The 12,420-nt window shown below is 31.7% G+C and overlaps 1 protein-coding gene across 7 annotated transcripts in view; it reads left to right on the top strand.

The window, feature by feature from the left end:
* LOC143064862 (histone deacetylase 4-like) overlaps positions 1–9,420 on the top strand; it is a 131,418-nt gene extending 121,998 nt beyond the window's left edge. For all 7 annotated transcript variants that reach the window (XM_076238019.1, XM_076238023.1, XM_076238017.1 and 4 more), the window contains 5 exons: positions 71–189; positions 1,255–1,388; positions 3,536–3,620; positions 5,418–5,553; positions 5,987–9,420. In XM_076238019.1, the coding sequence (XP_076094134.1) occupies positions 71–189; positions 1,255–1,388; positions 3,536–3,620; positions 5,418–5,553; positions 5,987–6,032 (520 nt within the window). In that variant the 3' untranslated portion in view covers positions 6,033–9,420. The remainder of the gene's footprint in view (positions 1–70; positions 190–1,254; positions 1,389–3,535; positions 3,621–5,417; positions 5,554–5,986) is intronic.
* Positions 9,421–12,420: the final 3,000 nt, after the last annotated feature.

Raw genomic sequence — 12,420 nt, 5'->3', positions numbered from 1 at the left:
AATTACTCTCTTTAAAATAGTTTACTCAAGGAAGATATAGTTTGTTTAATACAATTTGTTTATTTTTCAGAACCATTATAATGCCCATTGCCAGAGAATTTCGTCCAGAAGCTGTATTAGTTTCATCTGGATTTGATGCAGCAATGGGTCATCCTGCTCCTCTTGGTGGATACCAGGTCTCACCTGCCTGTATGTTATATTTATTTGTGTCGTATTTTCAGCTCTTTTCTGGAATTCAGTAGTACTTTGTTCTTTCAAGTGATGGTTTCATTTTGGGGGTAAAGAGGACTTTTGTCCCCACTTTTTCTCTCTAAAAAAATATCTCTTTAGGCATAAAATGATCCACAAAAGTTTTGCCTAGATATTTAAAAGTATTTTTCTCTTACCCTCCCCTTTCTTCAAACCCTGAATCGTCATTTGGTTTTACATTTCAAGCATTAAGGGCTATTATTGAAAGTAAATATGTAGGACCTAATTTAAGTAATAGTTACATATTTATATTGTTATTGAAATGTTAACAATAACTTTAAAGGTGTAAAGTGTCAAATTGTGATAATAGATGTTCAATGACCAGGTTCAGATCATATCACTAGACAAGAAATGTTTTATAGCTACAGTCAAATAAGGGAAATAACTCTGTTCATAAAGTTATATTAGGGGTACATTGTAGGAGATATGTGATAAACTTGTATTATTTCATTTGGAAAATATTAGAAATAAAAACTAAAAAACCTTTTTATAACTTACAATTAAATGTAAATTTTTATAAATATGATGCAAACATGACTAACGTTCTGTATTGAAGGTAATGGTTGATTGATTATTGTTCGATTAGAAAAAATATAAGTGAACCAACACCTGAAGTGGTGATTGTGCGGTAGGGTATTGTTTGATTAGTGTAAAATGTCTATATCTGCACGAGAGCCCTTTGAGGATTAAGAAAATATATATATTTCTAAAGTATTTTGGTCATTGCTGAAGACATGATTGTTAGGGTCATTGTTCAAACTTTCAAATTGGTACCAGAGGTCTTGTACATACTAAGAGATGTACAGCAAACAGTACTTAAAGGCGGCAGTTTAAAATTGAAATGGTTTTATTGAATTAAAGTTGTGATTTCAACAGTAATCCAACCTGCTACTTTTAAGATTCTGAGACAACAATATTATATTTAAACTTGAAGTTTCAATTGGTTAAATAAATGAATATTTCTGAAATACAATTTGTAAAAATTCAATTGTGTATTTTTTCAAGGTTATGGTCACATGACAAGAGAGCTAATGTCATTGGCTGATGGTAAGATTGTATTAGCATTGGAAGGAGGGTATGAGTTGACTGCCATCAGTGATGCAGCTGAAATGTGTGTCAAGGCATTATCTGGAGATGAGGTTTGTTTATCTAACATTTTCTTTTTAGCTCACCTGGCCTAAAAGGCCAAGTGAGCTTTTCTCATCACTTGGCGTCCGGCGTCCGTCGTCGTCCGTCGTCGTCGTTAACTTTTACAAAAATCTTCTCCTCTGAAACTACTGGGCCAAATTAAACCAAACTTGGCCACAATCATCATTGGGGTATCTAGTTTAAAAAATGTGTCCGGTGACCCGGCCAACCATCCAAGATGGCCGCCATGGCTAAAAATAGAACATAGGGGTAAAATGCAGTTTTTGGCTTATAACTCAAAAACCAAAGCATTTAGAGCAAATCTGACATGGGGTAGAATTGTTAAACAGGTGAAGATCTATCTGCCCTGAAATTTTCAGATGAATCGGATAACCCGTTGTTGGGTTGCTGCCCCTGAATTAGTAATTTTAAGGAAATTTTGCTGTTTTTGGTTATTATCTTGAATATTATTATAGATAGAGATAAACAGTAAACAGCAATAATGTTCAGCAAAGTAAGATTTACAAATAAGTCAACATGACTGAAATGGTCAGTTGACCCCTTTAGGAGTTATTGCCCTTTATAGTCAATTTTTAACCATTTTTCGTAAATCTTAGTAATATTTTACAAAAATCTTCTCCTCTGAAACTACTGGGCCAAATTAATCCAAACTTGACCACAATCATCTTTTAGGTTAGTAGTTTGAAAAATGTGTCCGGTGACCCGGCCATCAAACCAAGATGGCCGCCATGGCTAAAAATAGAACATGGGGTAAAATGCAGTTTTTGGCTTATAACTCAAAACCCAAAGCATTTAGAGCAAATCTGACATGGGGTAAAATTGTTTATCAGTTCAAGATCTATCTGCCCTGAAATTTTCAGATGAATCGGACAACCCGTTGTTGGGTTGCTGGCCCTGAATTAGTAATTTTAAGGAAATTTTGCTCTTTTTGGTTATTATCTTGAATATCATTATAGATAGAGATAAACTATAAACAGCAATAATGTTCACCAAAGTAAGATTTACAAATAAGTCAACATGACTGAAATGGTCAGTTGACCCCTTTAGGAGTTATTGCCCTTTATAGTCAATTTTTAACCATTTTTCGTAAATCTTAGTAATCTTTTACAAAAATCTTCTCCTCTGAAACTACTTGGCCAAATTAATCCAAACTTGGCCACAATCATCTTTTGGGTTAGTAGTTTGAAAAATGTGTCCGGTGACCCAGCCATCCAACCAAGATGGCCGCCATGGCTAAAAATAGAACATGGGGTAAAATGCAGTTTTTGGCTTATAACTCAAAACCCAAAGCATTTAGAGCAAATCTGACACGGAGTAAAATTGTTTATCAGGTCAACATTTATCTGCTCTGAAATTTTTAGATGAATCGGACAACCCGTTGTTGGGTTGCTGACCCTGGATTGTTAGTTTTAAGGAAATTTTGCTGTTTTTGGTCATTATCTTGAATATTATTATTGATAGAGATAAACTGTAAACAACAATAATGTTCAGCAAAGTAAGATTTACAAATAAGTCAACATGACCGAAATGGTCAATTGACCCCCTTAGGAGTTATTGTTCTTTATAGTCAATTTTTAACAATTTTCATAAAATTTGTAAATTTTTACTAACATTTTCCACTGAAACTAATGGGCCAAGTTCATTATAGATAGAGATAATTTTAAGCAGCAAGAATGTTCAGTAAAGTAAGATGTACAAACACATCACCATCACCAAAACACAATTTTGTCATGAATCCATCTGCTTCCTTTAATATTCACATAGACCAAGGTGAGCGACACAGGCTCTTTAGAGCCTCTAGTTTTTTAACAGTTTGTTTAACCTGTCCAAAAAAATGAATGGATATTTGATATTCAAATTCATGATAATTTCCTCAGTATTGAAACTTATTAAAATTATGTTGAAAATTTAATATTAATAATAATTAAGCCATTAAAATTATGTTGAAAATTTAATGTTAATAATAATTAAGCCATTAAAATTATGTTGAAAATTTGATATCAATAATAATTAATCCATTAGAATTATTTTGAAAATTTAATATAAATAATAATTTTAAGCCATCATATGTTTGTATCTTGGAACTATTACATTACATTACCTATATTTACTAATACTGTAATGTTTTATTTTATAGTTACCTTCAGTTCAGGAGGGAGAACTGCAGAGACCATCATGTGCCCCAGCCTTAGAAACTTTTGAAGAAGTCTTGAAAACTCAGGGTATGCAATTAATATAAATTTTACCTTAAATTATTATAGGAATGACTAATATTTTTTCTGTCTATGAAGAAATAACATAAAAAATGTTGTGCACACTGAATAACGCGCGTAGCACTAGACTTTTTAACTTTAAGATGATACAGAATTCATTGTCAGTGGCGTAGCTAGGCCATTTTTAAGTGTACGCCCGAACCTCGGCAAGGGGTCTGAGGGCCCCATCGTGTCCAGGTCATAGCACCTGTTGGTAGTGGGTTCGAGGGGCAAAGCCCCTCTGAAGTGAACGAGTTATCAAGAATGAGATACCATTTCTGTCAATAAAATTAAAACTCACCAATAGCAACATACTTTAGAGTCTATTTTGTTTATCTTTTATGTTTAATTCATTCATTGTGTTGATTTGGTTTTAGAGAAAATGTCCAAACCAGTTACTCTAAATATGTTTAAAAGGAGCCATGGGGTAAAGCAATCACTCAATCAAGACCCCTTTTCATGTGCAAATTTCGTTAATGGACATGAAATAATTAATTTTGATAGTTTTTGGGTGTCTTATGAAAATTCGTAAAGGTTTCCGTTGAACCCTAGATCTCGCCTAAGCTTATGATTACTTCCGCAAAAAATAATCCATTTATTAGTCTATTCCAGGATTTAAGAATATTAAACATTTTCTTTAGATATTTTTTCATGATCTTCTTCTGCCAAAGTTTCATGGTAATCTATGAAGGTTTCAAAAATTATCATTTAAAGTATTAAACAGATCGTCTGTTAGTTGCGAAAAGATAAGTCCGTAAACTGAAAAATTAAAACAAAAACACTTTTAAAATTTTGGTTCAGACATTAATCATAAAAAAGCTTCTATTAAGTTTCATAAAATTCGATGAAGGTTAGACAATGTAATTGATGTGTAGCAAAAAACCCTAGACTGTATCTACTTGTTAACTGCAAAAAGAAATTCCTTTTATCAGTAAATACGGTAAAATTAAATATATATCCAACTGTCGTAAAATTTCATAAATAGTTGACAGTCATTGATATCTAAAAAAACTTTTCACAACATGCTGAACCAAGATGTTGACGCTGCCGACGGAATTTAGGATTGCTATGTCTCGCTTTCGAGACTAAAAAGTTGCAGACTCGACAAAAATGCAAATCTCAACAGGTAATGAATAGCTTTAAACAAAGGGAAAGTAATTAGAATTCACAGTAGATTCAGACTTTGACAGAAAATGAACAAATGAATAATACGATACCTTTTGATTGAAAAGTAAATTTCGTCACTTTTATTTGTAATTATACAAGCCACTGAAGAAAGATATGCAAGGCTTATAATATGACTTTAACCAGTTCTTCTTATTGTATTGAGATGAAAATATTCTTTTTACCAAAATTCAAGTGTACGCCCGGGCGTTTTGACGTAAACGTAGCTACGCGCCTGATTGTTTAACTGTTAATACTCCTTTAGTAATCAGATACTACAAATTTGCAGTAATCATATGATTCTTTTTCTATATAATTTACATACAATATCGAAACAAACAATACTAGAGGTGAAAAAACATGCATATGCAGAAGGCTGGAGTTCATTAGCATTGATTTTATATTGATTTTCGTTTATTTTGATTTTTTTACTGAAGTCTTCATATAACAATAATAAAGGGAGACAATGTCCATACTTCCCCCTAGGTCTACGAAACTCTTAGGTTCTTATTTTGGCATAATCATGGGTTTTGTGTTGTGTGCAGTATTGTGTAGTTTATATTGATGTACCTGAATAAAAAATATTATTTGTTTCATTTCCAGCTAAATATTGGCCTGTAGTACAAAAGTACCTGGGAACAATACAGTATTCATTGATGGAGGCTCAGAAAAGAGAAATGGAGGAGGCTGATACTGTGTCTGCGTTAGCTTCTTTGTCTATGGTGGCAGGAAAGAGAAGGTATAATATTTATAGGAGAAAACTTATTCAAGATATGTCCTCCGTAGGACTGTCACATTTAAATATGTAGGGGTATAACTGGTATTGTTGTCATCAATCACAATGCTTCTTTTAGATCTGGAACAGTAACAAAATGTGTTTGACTTAATACTGAAAAAACAGAGAAAAAAAAACACAATTACATGTACATACTGACAAAAAAGAGAAAAAAAAACACAATTTCATGTATAATTTGGTACTTATCTTAAAAGCAAATGCCACAGAGGGATAGCTATACATTTTACCTTATTTGAAATACATTTTTCCAGCTTGGGATTAGAAACAAATTATTATTATAGAAAGGAGAAATTGTTGTAAAAATGTTCAAATCTTTGACAGTATAACTTTGTAATAGTTTTAAGGAGTTGACTACTTGCTGCTTTCTTTTTTTCAGTAGTTCTTTTGAACAATCAGAGCCAATGGAGGAAGGTGAGTCATAAGATGCCATGGAATACTTCAGAAGTTGAGAGAGTACGGCAATGGGTTGTGCCACTTAAGAAAAAGATGTTGGTGCAATGAGAAACTGTCTGTGCATTAGTGATAGGTTAACAGATTCGGGACTGTAATTACTAGATTGTGTAATGATGGAGATGTGTTATGTTCCTTTTAATACTTGTTCAATTACATGCCTTTTGAGTGAGAGGACCACTTCAAAATAAACCAGTGATTTTTTCTTGTGTCTCTTTTGTAATTTTGATATTAAACTTAGTGTATGACTTTAGATGTCCAATGGAGTTTGTATATAATAATGAGATGTAGATCCCAAGTGTACAGCCTTAGTGCAATATGTAACTGTGATAGCTTTCAGTGTGTGTAGGAACCGTTCATAGAGTTGTTCCCCTTGATAGTTTGCAAAGCTACTTCCTTTACTGGAGAGAAAATGTTTTCCTTTCACTTGTCACTAAATTGATTTTTGTTGTATAAATTATACATACAATTTGAATTTATAGTTGGAATTGGGTCACAATAATTGTTATATAAAGCAATCTGTGTCCGTATGTTTGTTAGGGGTAAGTTGTTGTTTGTTTGTCTGACTGCTTATACATGTGGTCATATTGTTTTAAGTCTGCTGGACAGAAGAATGTTAACACTGAAGAACAAAGGATTACATTTCAAGGGTTTCCATGCCAAATTTGTTGATGGTTTTTATGTTTGTTATATAATTGAGAAGAATATATTTTGTGTTGTTTTCTTCATGGAAATTTTAAAAATTGTTCATGTATAAAGTTGTAAAATTCTATATTTATCATTTATTGTTCTGTAATATATTATGTATACATATTTTTTAAAGATTGTTTGATCCTTGTGGTTATCAAATATGTTCCTGTTTTAATTAAACCATTGTTACAAGGTATTTTTTTTTGTAACAATAAGATTTGAAATTATGAGAATTTGTTAATTGGACGTTGAAAATTAATGTTCATTATTTGATCATTGAAGTTTTCTTTTTATATTATATATATATATATATATATGAGAGCACATATCTTTTTAGTGAAAAACTTGTTTATTTTAAAAATGACACTGAAGTTATATTTTTTCTTCTTAAACTACCAAAAATGATACGATAGGAGACAATGTACTAAGTGTGAATTTTAGGAATGTATTGAATATTGTTTTCGATACATTTAAAGGTCCTTTATATTTTGTTTAATACATCTAGGAACTTAATTGTCATAGATTTTATAGAAACTTTGATTCATAATTTTGTTTTAGGTAAGTTTTTAAAGTTGTAGTGAGAATGTATACAAAATGTAAAAGATAAGAAATTTGTAGAATTTGTTGGTAATGTCACAATGAAAAGTTTTTTTTAATGGTATAATTAAATCAGGAATGATTTGTATGAGAAAGGAGGAAGAGATACTGATGATTGACAGGTAGATAGGTGGAGTCAAGGGTATAATTACTTCTACCCTGATGATAATTTTTTGTTAATTTTTAAACAGAACCCTGACCAAATTCATAATTATTGTTGAGAACCTTTGTGGCCATAATTTAAATGTCAGTGTGCAAGATCAGCTTTTGTGAATAAGTTGTTTTAATGCATAGTGAATCAGCATTGCTTTTAGTTGTAAATGTCTAAATCAATATTTGATTCCATTTCAGTCATAATTAATGTAAAATTGTCTACGAAAATTACTGTATCACAAGTATAAAACTTATAAGTTAAAACAGAGATTCACCTGAAATAATTTCTACTGATACTAGGTTGTACAATGTTAACATTTAGATTTTAGGCGGAAAGCAGCAGGCATTTGTATATCAGTGTATGTCAGTAGAAACGCCTGTTCATTTGTTCTACCTTACTGGTTAGACTAACAGTTTGGTTCATTTCTCAGAATCTTGTTGCACTTATTATGTATCATTTTTTTTGTTATTCTCATCTTTACTTCGGTTTAAGTTCTATATTAAGGTCAATTTTCCAGAAATTTATGGTAATATATTTATGACCTTCATCACAACTTTTATTTGGAGTCTACCATTGCTCCAGGTGTTTTGTAACATACCAATATAATAAAATGATCCAATATTCAGTGATCTTATTGTACAAAGCTGTTCAGCTATCCCTTTCTTATAGATTGTAATTAAGTCAGGGTATTCAAGTCTTACACATTATGTTATAAGTGTTCAAGGAATGAACTTCACATCGGACAGATCCTGCATTAAAAATGTCAATAACACATCATGTTAATCTTCTTTTATACTCATCATACATTGCTACTGTACTTTTAAATTTACATCTTGTATTTTTATAAGCCTCCACACTTTTTCTTGACAACATGTTAATGGTATTGTGTTTTTGTGGATATTTTTACATTATTATGTCATTTAGCTGTCATATGTGAAACTGATGTATCCTTGCCCTCACTAAAAGTGAATCTGCTTTTTTGCTTTGTACATAAAGCATTTGGCACAAATTATCTAGTCGCACAGTAAGACATATATTCTCATGAATGTATTTCATTATTACATTTAATACTCCAAATTGACTTAACATGATCTGGTAAACAGTTATTCTTTGGATGTCCAATAGCAACAATTGGCAGAAGATGTCTAGATAAGTTTTTGAAAGATACATTTAAAATCTTTTTTATAAAGGAGTTTAATGTTTTTTTTTATAAATTCTTGATCTTTTTTCATAATTATCAGTTTTTTGTAACAGTGTAATATATATTGTTTCCAGAATTTAGGTACTGTCAGGTATACAGTGCCACAAAAACATGTATAGATCTAGAAGAAATTATTTTAATATGATGTTTCTTCTTTTTTGAAATTTTAATAAGCAAATTTTTACAGCTAATTTGAACTTAGTTGTTAAATTGTTGATTTATATTGTGAACTTTACCTTATTATTATAACTAATGTTAAGCAAAAAAATAACTCAAGCAGTGAAAGATTTATATTTGGTTGTTTGTGATTGAAAATTTTGTTCCTATTAATAATTTTCCTTGTAAGTTCATAGAAATGTTTTAGTTGTCCAAATCTAAAGTGATCAGAAAACCATATCATTCATGTCAGAATTCAGTTTTTTTGCAGCATAAAATATCTCACAGTTAATAATCACAAACCATTTGGCATTCATTTCATGTTACCATAGCATTGATTGGTCATGTGATCGGTCAAATGCTGATGGACGAAGTTGTATTTTTCATTATTTGCTTGTAAAGCAGGTTACGTTAACCATATATAATTTTCTGTTGTTGGTAAAGTAGTGCTACTATTAAATATTATATATCTTTTTATTTGTTTTAGTAGACAATACGATCTTCTTTCTTGTAAAAAAAAATCTTTGTCAAATTTGTGAAGTAAATTTTGTTGACTACTGTATAGTTTTTGTTGTATCATTTAATTGGCCATCATGGTATTTTTGTAAGGACAGGGAATTTCTGTGATATATATATATAAGGTGACATACAACAACACAGCTGGATATATATATATAGCTGTGTTGTTGTATGTCACCTTTTACTAATTGCTTGTCCTGTCCTCATATTTTCTTCATTTTTTCTTGTAAAAAATACAACAAAGTATGAGGAGGACCTAGTCTTCAAAATAAAGATTAAGAGGTATAAAAGGAAGATATTATTGCATGTGTTTTCCCAATTATTTTTGGATAATAGATTTGTGTTCCCTCCTGTGCTGAATAGTACGAATAAGATCTGCCCTTGTTATCCATAAAGGATTTTGATATAATTTGTTTCCAAAAGAGTACTATCATAAAATGAAAAGCTAATGCTGATTGAAACAGTTTCTAGCACTTATGGCATTTAGTAAATTTAAAGATCTTAATGTCTTACATTTAATTAAAATAACAATAATTAGAGGGTTATATTTATCTACAAGAGTCCCAAAGGATGTGAATGTAGGTTACTGTAAAGTCTGCAATAATGAGTGAAACCCACAAGGTATAGTAAGCAATAAAAAGTAAAATCACAAAAAACTGAACTTTGAGGAAAAAATTCAAAAAGGAAAATCCCCAATCAAATGGCAAAATCTAATCCTCAAACACTTCAAACGAATGGATAACAACTGTCTTATTCCTGACTTGGTACAGGCATTTTATTATGTAGAAAATGATGTGATAAACCTGGTCATATAGCTAGCTAAACCCCTCACTTGTATAACAGTTGCATACCATTCCATTTTATTGACAACAATGTGTGAACAAAACATACAGACATAATAGGTATAAATGTAGAGCAGTCAACATTGTGTTATTAGCTTAATCACTATAAAAACAAACAAATATATATATATATATATAAAAAACATATACCATTGCACAACAATACAATGACAGGATTTATAAGTATAGAAAAAAATACCAGCATGACAAAATGTGAAAAAAAGCAAAAAGCAAATATTTACAACACCCAAGGACAACCACTGAACTATCATTGGGGACAGGCACATAAAGAATTCTGTGAGGTTAAAGCTAAATTGTATATGTATCTATCATCCCTTCCTAACTTGGGACATTGGTGTAAAAGGACAAAATAAAAAATAAAAAGCAGATCATCAAAAAACACAAACGAAATAAGTAAAAGAAAAAGGAGAAGTACCTATCTAAGAATACGTGCAGTTCTGGAAGATAGTTCAAAGTCCCCTGCAAACTACAGGTAATGAATAAATCATGTCTTCCCAGACTAAAATATCATTGAGTACACAGTCAGTGGATTTTTGGTAACGAAGACACCATCAACAGTCTGAGGAAAGCATGACGGGTTAGAATGTGAACCAAGGATTCTTAACAATTCGCTATCTAATCAAAATAAAGACATAAACAAGTCAAATGCTCGAAAGCAGTTAAACAACTGTCGAACAAATTTGTATCTATTTCTCTTCTTCTATTTGCTGCATGTTACACAAAAACTTGTGAATTCCAGGTTAGTTGATGAAAGTTTTCTAAACAATTGGCAATCTCATAAAAAAAGATCTAGGTCATAGTTGTCTTTTGACATTGTTTTACATTGTGTCTTGGATCAAATGTATTCGTTCAGTGTATGTTTACTTGTTTTCTATATGTGTTTCTATGTCGTCATGTTACTCTACTGCTCCAGGTTAGAATGAAGGTTGGTGCCTGTTGAAACGTTGAAACCGGCAGCATTTCAGGCCTTTGGACCTGTCCTAAATCTGGAACCTGATGTTCAGTTGTTTTCGTTTGTTAAATGGTTCATAAATGTTTCTCGTTTCTCGTTACTTATATAAATTAGACCGTTGGTTTTCCTATTTGGACTGTTTTACTCTGGTCATTTTGGGGCCCTTTGAAGCTTGCTGTTCTGTGAGAGCAAAGGCTCTGTGTTGAAGGCCTTACTTGACCTATACTGGTTAACTTTCACACATTGTGACTTTGATGGAGAGCTGTCTCATTGGCACTCATACCACATCTTCTCATTTCTACTTACATATTCTCGATAGCATTTGAACAACTGACACAAACATTAGCTATTCATTAAATTATACTTCTGGTTTCATATAAAAGTGAGGTTCCTAAATGGAACGTTTCAAAGACAATAATAATCAAAAACCAAGGAGTAAACAAAGACTCGTAAAACCAAAAGACATTTACATCAACAGTTAAAAATAATAAGTAAGAAACAACACGAACTCCACTAAAAACCGGGAGTGAAATCAGGTGCTCCGGAAGGGTAAGCATTTCCTACACCGTATACGGCAGCCGTCGTGTTATTTCTTTGTTCAGTTCGGTAATGATAGAAGGTTATTATGACTGAGGAAGAATATCAGATATGATTTCTGACACACTTTTGTCATAATGGCCAATCAGCTGATGATGGCGACCTTAAAATTTCTTGAGTGATGACCTTAATTTGATTCATTCATAGCCCTGTCTAAGCAACTTTTGAGAAAGCAGTATTCTTCGTTCAACAAAATCAATGTACTTCGAGCTAGCTCTAGGGTAACGTATCAATTGAGACACATATACTCCATATGCTGGTGCTGCTGGGATGTTGCTACACAGAAATGGAAAGTTGACTATAGGAAAATTAAAATCATCGCGTTTGTCATAAATTTTGGTATTCAACCTACCATCCGTAGTCATTTCGACAAAAAAGTCTAAATATGAAGCAGATTTATCTGTGTCGGTAGTTTTTTTTAATTTCAAGTTCACTTGTATATATTTAAATGTTAATTAGTGATCACTGAATCGATTATTATTAAGAGACAGTACATCATCAATATACCGAAAGACTGGGCTAATTTCTTTTCTCCTTTCTGTACAAGCCTCTGTTTCATAGGAATACAAAAACAAATCTGCAAGTAGAGGAGTGCAATTGGTACCCATTGGGATTACAATAGTCTGTTGGA

The sequence above is a fragment of the Mytilus galloprovincialis genome, chromosome 2, assembly GCF_965363235.1.
Source record: "Mytilus galloprovincialis chromosome 2, xbMytGall1.hap1.1, whole genome shotgun sequence".
NCBI lineage: Eukaryota > Metazoa > Mollusca > Bivalvia > Mytilida > Mytilidae > Mytilus > Mytilus galloprovincialis.
The sequence above is the reverse complement of the archived record's forward strand: the minus strand, read 5'-3'. Positions and strand labels throughout refer to the sequence as shown.